Source organism: Centruroides sculpturatus, unplaced genomic scaffold (assembly GCF_000671375.1).
Source record: "Centruroides sculpturatus isolate CEXI.00-Female unplaced genomic scaffold, Cexi_2.0 scaffold615, whole genome shotgun sequence".
In the NCBI taxonomy this organism is placed as follows: domain Eukaryota; kingdom Metazoa; phylum Arthropoda; class Arachnida; order Scorpiones; family Buthidae; genus Centruroides; species Centruroides sculpturatus.
Window position 1 is genome coordinate 238,762 of NW_019384748.1, and position 12,982 is coordinate 251,743.

The 12,982-nt window shown below is 35.7% G+C and overlaps 2 protein-coding genes across 4 annotated transcripts; one reads left to right on the top strand and one right to left on the bottom strand.

Moving 5' to 3' along the window:
- Positions 1–368: 368 nt before the first annotated feature.
- Positions 369–6,988, bottom strand: LOC111628518 (gramicidin S synthase 1-like). Of its 2 annotated transcripts, XM_023372324.1 has the most exons (4): positions 6,698–6,988; positions 4,044–6,128; positions 2,273–2,518; positions 369–1,767 (listed from the first exon to the last, which is right to left on the bottom strand). In XM_023372324.1, the coding sequence occupies exons 2-4, from the start codon at positions 6,123–6,125 to the stop codon at positions 1,633–1,635; spliced, it is 2,463 nt and encodes an 820-aa protein (XP_023228092.1). In that variant the 5' UTR covers positions 6,126–6,128; positions 6,698–6,988; the 3' UTR covers positions 369–1,632. The 2 variants fall into 2 exon arrangements, with proteins under 2 accessions (XP_023228092.1, XP_023228093.1); XM_023372325.1 differs by lacking the exon at positions 2,273–2,518.
- Positions 6,989–7,318: 330 nt separating this feature from the next.
- On the top strand, positions 7,319–12,720 carry LOC111628522. 2 transcript variants are annotated; one of them, XM_023372332.1, is made up of 3 exons: positions 7,319–8,728; positions 9,311–9,474; positions 9,568–12,720. In XM_023372332.1, exons 1-3 carry the CDS (start codon positions 8,530–8,532, stop codon positions 10,327–10,329), a joined length of 1,125 nt encoding a protein of 374 aa, XP_023228100.1. In that variant the 5' UTR covers positions 7,319–8,529; the 3' UTR covers positions 10,330–12,720. The 2 variants fall into 2 exon arrangements, with proteins under 2 accessions (XP_023228100.1, XP_023228102.1); XM_023372334.1 differs by lacking the exon at positions 7,319–8,728 and adding an exon at positions 8,739–9,230.
- The last annotated feature ends 262 nt before the right edge of the window (positions 12,721–12,982 follow it).

A 12,982-nucleotide genomic window follows, 5' to 3' on the forward strand; every position in this document is an offset into this window, starting at 1 on the left:
AATTTAACACGAGATGGCGGCCTAATCGCCTACCTGTAATCCAAATTAATAGCCATATAACCCATTAAGAATCCGGCCGTTTCGTTTGATTATTAGCGTGTGTTTTTTACACACGTTAATAACCAAACGAAACTGCCGGAGTCTTAAGCAGAAATTTTTATTTTTACGTATGAAACCGGTTTTTAAATTAGTGTCGCGATAGTTCGGAGTTTCCCGGATAGATGGCGCCCATCCTATTCTATGCGTATGTATAATAGCTTTTTAATTGGTTGATTTACATCACGCGGTAACTTCCAAAATGGATGATCTGCCGTTGGTAGTAAATGGCCACAAAGTAAAGACAACGTTTCGATTTAAAACATATTTGATTTAGCCAAAACGCGTAGCATCTCGGCGGAAGCAATAGGCGTCCTGCCTAGTAAAGCGCTTCGATGCATCGAGATAAGCGAGCCAATAACAATCCGTTTCATTTCAAACGGGTTATGTCATTGGCTCGCTTATCTCGATGCATTAAAGCATCTACCAATCAGCGCGTCTAATGGCCGTGTAGACGATGTTAACTTCATCGAAATCGTCAGAAAACAAGCCAAACTCAGGGTAAATATACCCAAACTTCTTTACGTTACGCCGCCACCGGCGGCAAATTCAATATGGCGGAATAATCAGACGTTTAACCAAATGGTAGTCTCGTTCCATCCATCGAATTCCAGAAAATACGTGGCTCATGCGTCTTTTCTGGAATTCTATGGAGTCAGTGGCGAGTGCAGGAGCCAACACGGAAGAGACTCCTCCACGTAGAGTAAAACAATACTCGTACGAAGCCTCTTCTGTTAGTTTCGGGTTGTGCCATTGGGGTTTTTGGCAGAGAGAATCTTTTGGCACTTGCTGGTAATCAGCAATTCTCATTGATCTACACTAGTCGGGTAGTATTAGTAAGGTAATTGCTATCAGTTCTGAGAGCACTAAATTTAAATATGGCGTTTTCCTGCACGCGATGTATTGGTAAGTCTTTGCAGAATTTCTATCTACCATATTAAAACCATCTAGTGGCAGTTATTTTAATGCCTACGGATGTCTAAATTTGTAATATACGTCCCGTCGAACTTTGATTTAGTGTCACCAGTTGTTCGCTTCTGAAATCTGGTGTTAAATTTAGTGTGGCACTAAAAGTACACGAATCAGTAAAGATGGTAACGAATGATAATTTTGTATACAAGGGTAAAAAGATCCGATAAGAAAAAGCTAGAGGTGAAGAATTAACGAAAGAAACAGTAGAAAACCATGCTCGTTCCTCCCATCTTTAAACTGTTTTCGAACAATGAAAGATGAGGATGAGCAAAGATAAAGGAAATTTTCAATTATTTTCACAAAATAAACTTGCAAATATGTCAACTGGGATTGTTCTTCAAACAAATAAGTCTAAATAAGAAAAGAAATATTAGAGATAAGACAGACAACACATTCAAACGTTCACTTTATTAATCAAATTTTGAAGAATTTCAAAAAAAGTAACTCAAAATTTCATCATTGGTCAACCGAAAATTTAACTTTTAACAGTTCAACGTAATATAACAGATGACGAAACACGTGATCTGTCACACACACAATACCACGACACACGTGACGTTTCGGTTATAGATATTTATAACAAGCGCTTAAAATGGCATCGGAGGGTGCTTCTTCGAACACTTTTTTACCTCGATACACGTAGTTCTGAACTTTATACTGGCTCATTATTTGATATCCCAACATTTCTTCACATATGACCTATAACACAAGAAATAATGAATTAAATTCTTATATGGGTATGGCCGTGTTGGTAGAATGAATGAAGAGGATCGTAAAGAACTGGTTAGAGCCAGTGGATTCTGCTAAATGGGCGTGAAGATGTGTGTTTATGTAAGTCATTATAAAGGTTTTATACACATTCAGACTATGTATTATTCATTTAATTTCACTTAATTAATGCCCCGATATAGTGTGTAATATTAACTTCCATCACCGTGCAACACGAACACGAAAATTGGTAGATTTTTCCTCCTCCATTTACTCAAAAATGTAGTGGCCCGGATGTCGGTTAACCGTAACTTTGGCCAAAAAGTTTGGCAATTTTTTCAGTGTTGTAGTTTGCGTATTCAAACAATAGTTTTGGTGTTTGAGGGCGGTTAACTGACTTTTGGGTGACTCTGCGTAATGCGTAATTAAGATGCCTCGAACCTAGGGGTTATTTAACCAGTTAACCTACGAATTATACACTAATTAACCCACTTACCTGAGTAATTTTACTAGAATTGATGGTGAAAACACCGTGGAAACCTATAGATCTGGCAAAGGTTAAGAGTTGTTTCTCCATGTATATGACGACTTGAACGTTTTCTGCGGACGAAAGAGACAGCGCCGTGGCTAACATGATGTTGTGCATCCATCTCTTCCCACTTCTCTGCAACTTCTTCCTCGAACTGTCTTCTAACACTTCGTGCATGCAATATATCGGCAACAGTCTTTCCGGAATTTCCACCTTTCGTAACGTTTAAAACGTACCAAAATTATATAAATTAAAAATTATTTTAAGTATTCGTCATAGTAATACTACGCTATTCTATTATGTATAAATATAGGGTGGCCCAAAAGTCAGTTGACGGTCGCGGGTAGTTTAGTATTTACAGCGGTTAACTGACTTTTGGGCATTTTTTGTCTTCGTTTTCTTCGGATGTTAGAATATAAAACTGTTATTATCAAACTTTAAAAATTTTAGTTTTTTTTTCTTTATTCCGGTTAATTAAAATTCAAATTTAACAAAGCCAGTCCTGTTCTTAGAAAATGGTAATTGCCTTTGTGTATTTTCTATGAAATTTTCAGGTATGTCAAATTTATTTTTCTATTCTTATAAAGTGAGCAGCTGTTAAAACATCATTTTTGATACTTTGCCAAAATATCAACAGTAAAAAAAAATTGTAGTTCTGCTTCATTTTCTGAAGCTTAATTAAAACAGGAATTATAAAAAGCACCATTTTTTTTCTAGTATTAAAGTCAGTATAATACAGTCGACCCCCTATAACACTGTTGATTTTTCCGTTTTATATCAATTCCATGTTATACGAGTCATTTAGATTTTACAAATACGTGAGCCATTCACAGTCCGGCACACGTATATGTAAAATCTAAGTGACTCGTACAACATGGAATTCATATAAAACGGAAAAATCAACAATTTATGCTTCTAATACTAATAGAAATTTGAATCGATTGTAATTAGCACGAGTGTAATTCTGTAATCTCTCGAGTAATTTCAATTTTAATTACGGAAATTTCATTTGTAAACGCTTTTATAATTAAATTTCTTTCGAAATTAATCGGGAAAATTTATAAATAATTCTAAATATACGAGAAAGAAATTTTCTGGTGATTTCGTTCATCAAATGTCCTTAAATTATAGGGGAAGTTGCGAGGAGGTACAGTACATTGCAACATTGAGGGTAAGAACGAGTAATTCTGCTAGGGTCCTACTCGCTCACGATCTAAACAAATTACAGTTTACGACCCTTTAGCTTAAAGGCCTGATATTTTTAAATGTATCATTATTTGGAAGAAGGGAAGGACCTGGGATATGCTATAACTTACAACATCAGTAGCCTAAGTACAAGAGATACGAGATGAGTTTTTATAATTTAAAACTTCGTGTGTAGGAAATGTAGCTATTGTTTGGTGTAAATAAATAAATAAAGTAGATATTTTTGAGCGAAATTTAAGGAGAGTAACATTATACAACTCGCAACATAACTTTGAGCAAGCAATATCGTCACTGCTGCGAATATACTTTACGATCTATTTGGTTTTTTAATACAAAATATTTAGGAAATGAAAAACTTAGTTAAATTTCTTAATTGTATCCGGTGTGTCTTTGCACGGAACGGTGAATTGTGGGCTTAAAACTGGTTCTAAATACTTGTAGATCGATTGATTTATTGACGAAATTTACGTTTTATATTACTAAATTTTTGTAATTAAATTAGTGTAATTCATTTAAGAATTAATTAACTCACTTGCGGCTCGTTGAAGAAGTCTAAATTCAGCATCACGCCAATAATATCGTCCCGTTTGTTCTTTACCACAAACGAAAACTTCTCGTCCACCAGACGTTTCCACATCCTCTCCATCACCAAAACGTGGTCCTCTACTTTCGTCTCGACGATTAAATCCAATACATTCTTATTGACAAACGATTCGGCTATGACCTTTGCCACGTCACCAAACACGATCTTCTCCGAAATTTCCTCCATTCTAAAATCCATGGTAGTGTTCTTCTCATCAGAATAATTCAAATGATCCTTGCTCAACTCCCCCAATTCGTTCAACGATAATATCCTTAGAACCATAGGATTTTGTATAGGATAACCAGCAGAATGGAGCCTGGCTAAGGCTTCTACCGCGTTTACTGATGTCCCTCCCAATTCGTAGAAGGTTTTCTCGCAGATTTTCTCGTCGATTTTCAACTGTAGAATGTCGTTAATGATCTTCAATATCTCGTTACTGCTGTGAGACTTCGTACTCTTCTGGTATTCCTCCACCAGAGCTAATTTATCGATTTTACCCGAGACTAAAACGGGAAGTTCCTTCTTTATCACTACTCTCGGTATCATTTCCGATGGTAGAAGGGTCTTCAGGATCTCTATCACGTCGCCAACGTTACCATTCTTATGAAGCACGCAAAAGCATACCAATTGTGGATTTGTCTCCCTGTTGATGCAGCAAATTACGGATTGAGAGATAATGGATATGGATTCTAGTGCCAGTTCAATTTCGGATAGGTGAACTTTGACACCCCTTATCTTAACCTGATTGTCCACTCTTCCAACGTAGTAAACTTCACCCTCCTGTACGTAACCGTAATCTCCAGTTTTGTAGAGAATTTTATGATTGTCATTTACCAGATGTACAAGAGGATTATTGACGAATTTCTCCGAAGAAATCCCTTTATAACCTAAAGCTACGTTTAATCCGCTTACACAGATTTCTCCGTAGTCGCCATGTTTAACGAGATCCTGATTCTCATTCAGGATGTATATTGCCGTGTTATCGATGGGCCTTCCTATGGATACGACGTCACCCACGTCTTTAGACGATTCGTAACTGATTACTTTGCACGTGACGTCACCCATTACTTCGGTGCTGCCATAAAGATTTACCAGTGTAGAGGAGAAGTGCTGAAAGAACTTGAAGACAATAGTTCTTGTTAGAGATTCTCCACTGGAAATCCATAAATTAACTTTGACATCCTGCACTAACTTCTGGTCTGTTGCCAGATGCATCAGGATCATGTTAAGGAGCGTAGGAACCACAACAGTTCTGGTTACTTTATAATTGCAGAACAGTTTTAACAATTCTTTGGGGTTGTTTTTAACAGAAGCGGGGACAATAACAACAGTTACACCTTTAAGTAGAGCCGGTAGAAATTCGGTTAAAGAATCAATAAAGGTTAACGACTTCATGGCCGAAACTCTATCGTTACTAACAAATGGAAAGTTACGCCATTGCCACGTCAGCCTGTTTAACAAGTTATAATGGCTGAGCCTGACTCCTTTAGGATTTCCAGTGCTGCCAGACGTAAAAATAAGACAGGAAAGGTTCTGCGATCGCTTGCGTGACGTTAACTTTGCGTTAATCTCCGTAGAGTGTTGCAGAATGACACTCACGTCGTAAATTGGTAAGTAAATCTGGTGAGACTTCAGTAGTGTGAAATGGGACGTCGTGGTCAGTATGCAAGACATATTCGACTTCTCACTTATGTATTCGATTCTCTTCTTCGGGTATCGCGGGTCGAGTGGTACGTACGTTGCACCCATTTGGAAAACAGCGAGTATGGATATCACGCTGCTGATTGACACGTCCATGAAGATTCCCACCACTTTATCGCTCTTCTTGTCCGAGTTGCTGTATAAATAAGAAGCTAAAATATTTATTTTCGTCAGAAGTTCTGAGAACGTCAGGCATTTATCGTTCTCTATAATTGCCAATTCGTTTTCTTTGTCTTCTCTCGTAGCCGTCTCTTCGAATAAACTCTCCATTCTGGTCTCTTCCAGTGGAACATCTTCGCCAATTAAGTAAGATTCTCCAGCGGAATCCATGAACTATCATTAAAAAAATACAATAATTTATATAAAATTACGGTTTAATCGGTGATAATATTACTATAAAGACGATTTACATGCTATGTGTATTATTATGTGTATTACTATGAAACTACTCTCCTTCGGTGTGATTACTCTTACAAAGACACAGTCAAACGTCCGCAGAAAGGAACATAAAAAATGGCCGCCATTTAGAGGTGACCGTCGTTGGGAGGTTCGACCGTGAGAAAAGACGAGAACCTGTAGAGTAATCTTCTACCATTACTCTAAAGGTAAGTCACCTTTCGAGTGGTTACTAGTACCAAAGTATAGCTTAAAAAATAATTATAATTATTAATTTTAATCGTTTAACAAATAAATTAATGTCTTCCTTTAGATAATTAAATAATTTAATTAAAAAAATGTATTTTAAAAGCGGTTAAGGATGACAAAAACAGAAATGTCAACAATCGAAATTTAAAACAATAAGAAAATCTATTTTTAACTCCCGCTTTAATGGTAATTTCTTTTTAAAAAAATGGCGTTATATACGGGAATCTTATCGGTTAAAAATATAACGAAATTCTTACCTGTCACCTTAATGTAGACGATGTATCGAAGTTTAATGGTTAAAATAGTGGGTTTTATGAGGTAGAAGGCCTCGAAATAGCTCTCAGCTTCTTACATTCTCTCGAATTGATACTAATCGGAGTGTCTTCAGAAGCTACAACCACTCAATCAATAAATTATTGATCAAGAGTACGCCTTTTAAAAATATCAACAGTTTCGATGGCGGCGGTTTTCTTCCTTGAATAATTAATTCTTTCGCATTTTTACCTCTTTATTAAAAACACAAAAAATTAAAAAAAATTCACAAATTCCTCCAGAGCAATTAGCCGATCGATTGCTAATTTTATTATTATTTTTCTGCCAATTTCCTTTGCGTTTTGGTTACAGATTTTCTTTCTTATTTAAAAAATATATATATATTAATTAAAATCTTAAATATTTTACTTTATTTTCCTTTTAGTTTTTAATAGTTTAAACATAAATTTTCTTGATTTTATGCAAGATTTCTTCCTTTCTCACAAACATTAATGAAGATAATGATGTCGAAATTGCATTTTCGTGGTCAAGTTGTTCTCTACTGACCCATTTATTACTTCGTTTAAATAAAAATATTTATAAATATAGTTAAGTAATTAAACGTATTAAATATCCTTAAAGTTGAATTTGGGATTTAATTCGAATAGGTTTTAATATGTGAACTTGGGTTAAATTTGAGTAAGAGGAAGAAGGATGAGACGTGATTTTTATGTACCATTCCTGGTAAATTGATCGTTCTGAAGAATTGATTAATATGAAGAGGCAGGAGATTATGAATGTAAATACATTCGGATGATGGTCGTCGGGAGTTTTTGTTTCCTACAAGAAATACAATGGATAGTGTTTTTGAGGCCCTCCAAGAGTCTCTACCTGTAATCTATCGATAAAGAGTCTCTACCTACGATCTGTGGTCGAGACACCTTGAAGGAGGCCATTGGATCTTTTGGAGCTTGACCACAGATTTTAGTTAGAGACTGTTATCCATAAATCATAGGTAAATGCTATTATCCATACAACGTAGAGTAGAAAGTAAGAATTGGGTTTTATCAAGTGTTAGAGAACAAATGTTGATTCTTAAAGATTGGAATGTCATATCTTCAATCTCGATAGCTTTTCACTCTATCTGAGTACTTTCTCTTAGAGAGATGGGTTGTCTCTATCCTCAGCAAGCTTACCAGTACCCGAGTGTATCGAGCCTTTTGCTTCCTCCACAATCTCCCTTTTCTCAATTTAAAGGAGGAAAACTCAATTTGTAGAAAGCATTCTTTCAGGGGGAGCTTACTGTATTTTCCTCAATTCCTATCAATAATCTTCACAATACTTTTGTAATTTAGTAATTAATATTTATTTATTTAAACCGCATCTTTCATTAATTACATTTGTATAATTGAAACAATACATTTGGTGTACCTATACCGAATATGTAAATTAATTGTCTTCCAGTTACGCTTCAAAATAATTTTTTTTTTCTTTTATAAGACAGAAAATATATTTATCCTTTCTTCAAATTAAAGCTTTATATATGAATATTTACCTGTGTACATAGTCTAAGCGCTTAATTAAAGCTCTAAGTGTGTTTAATTCGAGGGTCACTATTTATTAATTAGTTTATAATACAAATATAATGTTGTGAAACAAGATGTTGACCAATAGACGAGACGAAACAGGGGTGTAACCTTGGAGAAACGTATAGATAGTGAGAGATAATAGTAGAAAATTTGAAGGACAGAACGGTATATTTGAGAGAAAGTGAATGCTATGACGTGACGAATCTTTTATCATGCTGAGAGGAGCATATACGATTTAACCATTTGCCATGTTAACTCCCCGACAGTTCCTACAAAATTACAGACTGCCACAAGCTGCCATACAGAAAAGTGAGGAGAAATTGTCGAAAATATTGTTATTTAAATGTTACACTTATCTAAAATTTCACGGTCACGTCCTGGATCGTGATGGAGCCGAAAGAATTAGATCCGTGGGTCCTCCTATTGTTATACCCGAGACGTTTCCCGGTGAGTAAAATTCCAGTATATTTTATACATTTTTCTATACTTAATACTGTAAAATTTTAAATTTTATAATTAGAAATGTATGTGTAAAACAGTTCGATCGCCCCACGAAACTGTGCCAAGTCTTGATATATTCACGGATTTCTCTTATATAAACCTTATTTAAGCCGGTGTTAAGTAATAAAATGAAAGTTATAGGAGGAAAAAACTGTATTTTGTAAACCTGGAGCTATAATTAATACTAAAAAACCTTGGTTTAGATCACGTCTCGTAAAGAAAATCGTGCTCTGGGGGTGCTTAATGCCAAAACACCGCGCGCTGATATTGAAGTTGAAGGCTATTCTAAATAGAAAACAATATATCATTAGTATAAAAAATTCTTTGTTTTCGGTGTTTATATTAACCTTGATTTATGCTAATTTAAATATTTAACATTCAAATATCGTTTATAACTGGCCAACGGTTTAAAGTAGAGCTGTAAAAGTGTACACAAATCGACTGTGAGGTGAGAGTTTAAATGTTACACAACTGATAAAACACGTTATTTTGCTGCGTAATTTTTGTACTAATTAAAGAATATTTTAGGTTGGATGGCCATGATCACTAGAGACGGCCAAACAGCGGGGTATTTTCTTAATATTCGACAAATTGCCGAAGCGGGAGTGACTCACTTCCTCGTACGTGACACAATTAATGGATACCAACGTTTCCCATGCAGGAAAAGAGGACAAAAGTATAAAAAAATCGTCGTAAGTACAATCGAAAGTATATTTTACGGGAAATTCAGTTAAATTAAGGAAAAATTCTTTCTAAATTAGCTCATTATCCACGTATACTTGCAGATTAACGGCGGAGAAGTGCTGAGGTACATCAGAACTTACGAGAGTTATAGGGGGAGATTATATAAAAGGGAGCCTAAAAGATACGCTAAATGCGCGAGAAAGGATGGGAAATTAGTTCTACTACCTCACGAAACTTTAGGGAGGTTTTATATGGTGGCTAACAAATACGAATTCACTCATAATCACCTCTTCAGAATATCGGATCTGCTACGTCAGGAGCAGTTACAGCTACCATTAGTGACGTTGTTAATAACCGGATATCCGAAAGATATGAAAGATTTTAGTAAAATTATACGTCTAGAAACCATCCAGCCGCAAACTGTTATTTTGGCATCGAAATTTCGCGATAAGGAACCGATACTGTTCGAAACCAACTTGGATTCCAACGTTACTCTACAGGCGACTCGCTTCGATTCTTCCACGCAAAATTTGCTAAAATATTGCCAAGAATTTGCAGATAATTGGAGGAACAGCATAAAGTATCATAAAGACGAAAGACGTCGCAAGGGGAGCTTCACGCGAAAGAGATTTGTCAATTTGTTTAGGTACGAGAGACGTTATTTGTCGTTCAGGAAGAAGATTAAAAGTAGTGGCAGCAGCACCGGTAGATCGCGGATATCCGCTTATCACGTTTACGACAGTATCGATGGCGTGTCAAACAGTTCCGTCCTGACTCTGGATGTTCCTTTTGCTAAAAATACAACCGTCATTCAGCTGAATAATATGCGAGACAATGAGAATCCTTACGAATCCGTTTGCTAAAGTTTTTTTCATAGCTTCAATACAATTAAAACTCATTTAAACGAGATTTTCTGCTTACAAACTTTCTCATTTTTTTTTAGAAAAGTCCATTAAAGAGCATTAAAATTGTTGGTTTTAATACAACAGTTTATTCGTTTCTTAAACGTCTGAAGCGCACTCTTATGTATGTACAGTACGTCCCACAAGCGTACAAACACAGGTGTACATAGAAAAACACAAGCGCGCGCTTATTTATGCGTCACTGCACTAAGCCATTGTCTTCGCTAGTGCGCTGTCGAAAACGTTTCACGCAACACTTACAAAATTATTTTATTTTTAATCTTTCCAACGACAATACAATTTGCAACACTACTCCAAAGACAGGCTTCAGCTGTCATTAGTCTAACCTTGCCTCTCAAAATAAATATCAGCTTCACCGACTTTAAAAAAAAATTATAAAAGATTAACACACGATTCGTTAGTTTTAAATTAATACACATTAATTATGTATATTTACAATCGATTCCGACACCCCGTTTTTAGCGAGTGCCGCTAGCGGTTTACTCGTCACGCGTGTTCTATTAATACAATGGAAAATTTCCCACAACAATCAATAATTGTATTAACGTGTATTGAGCGAGTCAGCGGCAATAATTCATAAAGAAAAGGAAGCGGTTTGTGTCAAAATCGATTGAAAATTTGCTTAATTAAATAATATTAATGTACAACGAGTTAAAACTGTTGAGGGGGAGATGGTGGATAATGCGTGTTGCTGTCCCCTCATCGGTCAAGTCTTGCAGTCTTGTCGTTAGTGTTACAAATTTTATTACCCTTAAATAAATACAATTAAACGATATTTTCGTGGTGTGCACTACGTGTGACGTGAGCTACGTATGGTGTCACTACACGTGACGTAAACTACGTGTGAAGTACTACGTGTGACGTGTTTTGTGACTTCATACATACACGTGCACATTTAAGTAAATAAACACGAAATGTTTCCTTATTTGGCGGGAAAGTATGCCTCGATTCATCACCCTCGTAACAAGATACAAACTTAATATTCAGAAAATGATGCGCCTCTCCCGTTTCTCGTTTATTCCAGGAGCCATTATTACGTAACACAAGTTCATTTAAGTAATTATCGGCTTAGTTTGATTCATTGGCTCCAGACGGCAGCGTGTAGTAGGCCTTATTACAGCGGCCATATTTATGTTCATTACGCCAATGCTTCTCCGATCCGTATTGCAAATTATGGAGGTTTTAACCGGGTTCGAATCCTCGGGTGGTTTTGGTAGTCGTGTGGGGTATTCTGGGATTCTTCTTTACTGACCAGAAAACCCTTCAACTTTTGCAATTTAATTAATTCACGTATAAAATAAAAAAAATTAAAATAATACAAAACATAAATCTGAACAATGTGGCTTGCGTGTAACTTGCCACTATATTTTTAAATCAGTTTTATTTTAATAAATTAAATATTTTCCTGGTAATAAAATAAGAAATTGTTAGAGGCATTGGAAAATTTACAATGAAATTAGTCCTTCAAACTTGTGACGTTAACAGGGGCTTTTTTTAATCTCGACTAACCTTGAACACAATTAAATAATGAACTTTGATAGCTAGTTATTTCGTCATCACAGAGGACTTTCGTTGTTGCACAGTGTTGTAAAGTGTGTTGTTGCACAGTTAATTTAATAAAACAACACATTTCACTGCAGTTTGTTCGATGAAGTTGCTGTGTGACGTCACGATCCTCGATTTGTCGTACAGAATTTCTTCAGGAATGAGAAGCAGCGAAAGTCCACTTACATATAGAAGCCTGAAGACACGAAGAATTGAAAATTCAATTACGTTTACAATGACTCGAATTACACAGGAAATATTACATCATAGGTATTGCACTGTAATTCATTAATATCTTCATTGTGAAATCGGACTTTCTCACTTCTAACGATGACTCATCGGCAGATAACCGTACTTAGAGGACTTTAACATTTTGTATAAGCTGCAGCAAACGAAGTAGAATATAATACGTAGAGTGGCAATGCCCATTTTTACAGCACTCTCGGTGGCAACGATCAACGCGTTGCCTTTATACAACACAAATGGTTCGTCCCCTTGACTAAAAGAAAAATGGCGGACGTGTATTCAAATTTCTTCGTACATGGCGTCACTTCATGTATGTAGTATGTTCTAGATCGTGTTTGCAGTAGCATCTAGAACTGCACTTAATGTGTCGACGTCGTCGTTAAACTGGGAAAAGAATAATTTAATTTTATTTATACTAAAATAACGTATAAAGGGAGACAAATTAATAAATAAATAAAGTGGGCGTGTGACAACATGGAGTGTATAGTATGTCATAGTTACGGTACATGCAATGGTATCGTGTCTCGTAGTATTATTGTTAATCAGAGTAGATTATTGAATGAATGTTTATGTAATGTGATCTAGCCGTTATAACACGATATTTTTAATTTTCTTGTAAAATTGTAATGATTTTTATTTAAATTTTTACTTAAAATCTTTGTAAGGTAAGATGACTCGCGTGTGCCAAGCTTTGATCCCGCAGTTGCTATTGCAAGCACGATTATATTCGTAGAATTCCTGTTGCAGTTGCGTAAATTTCAAATCCAAATACGAAATTTCAGACCCGAAATCATTCATAAAG

What these genes read in the sequence shown, in the direction of transcription:
- LOC111628518 (XM_023372324.1), bottom strand. Translation starts at nt 6,125, where the DNA reads ATGGATTCCGCTGGAGAATCTTACTTAATTGGCGAAGATGTTCCACTG. An exon ending in ACTTCTTCAACGAGCCGCAA is followed by an intron (nt 2,519 to 4,043) that starts GTGAGTTAATTA and finishes ACGTTACGAAAG; the next exon opens with GTGGAAATTCCGGAAAGACT. An exon ending in ATTCTAGTAAAATTACTCAG is followed by an intron (nt 1,768 to 2,272) that starts GTAAGTGGGTTA and finishes CTTGTGTTATAG; the next exon opens with GTCATATGTGAAGAAATGTT.
- LOC111628522 (XM_023372332.1), top strand. Translation starts at nt 8,530, where the DNA reads ATGTTAACTCCCCGACAGTTCCTACAAAATTACAGACTGCCACAAGCT. An exon ending in TATACCCGAGACGTTTCCCG is followed by an intron (nt 8,729 to 9,310) that starts GTGAGTAAAATT and finishes AGAATATTTTAG; the next exon opens with GTTGGATGGCCATGATCACT. An exon ending in AAAAGTATAAAAAAATCGTC is followed by an intron (nt 9,475 to 9,567) that starts GTAAGTACAATC and finishes GTATACTTGCAG; the next exon opens with ATTAACGGCGGAGAAGTGCT.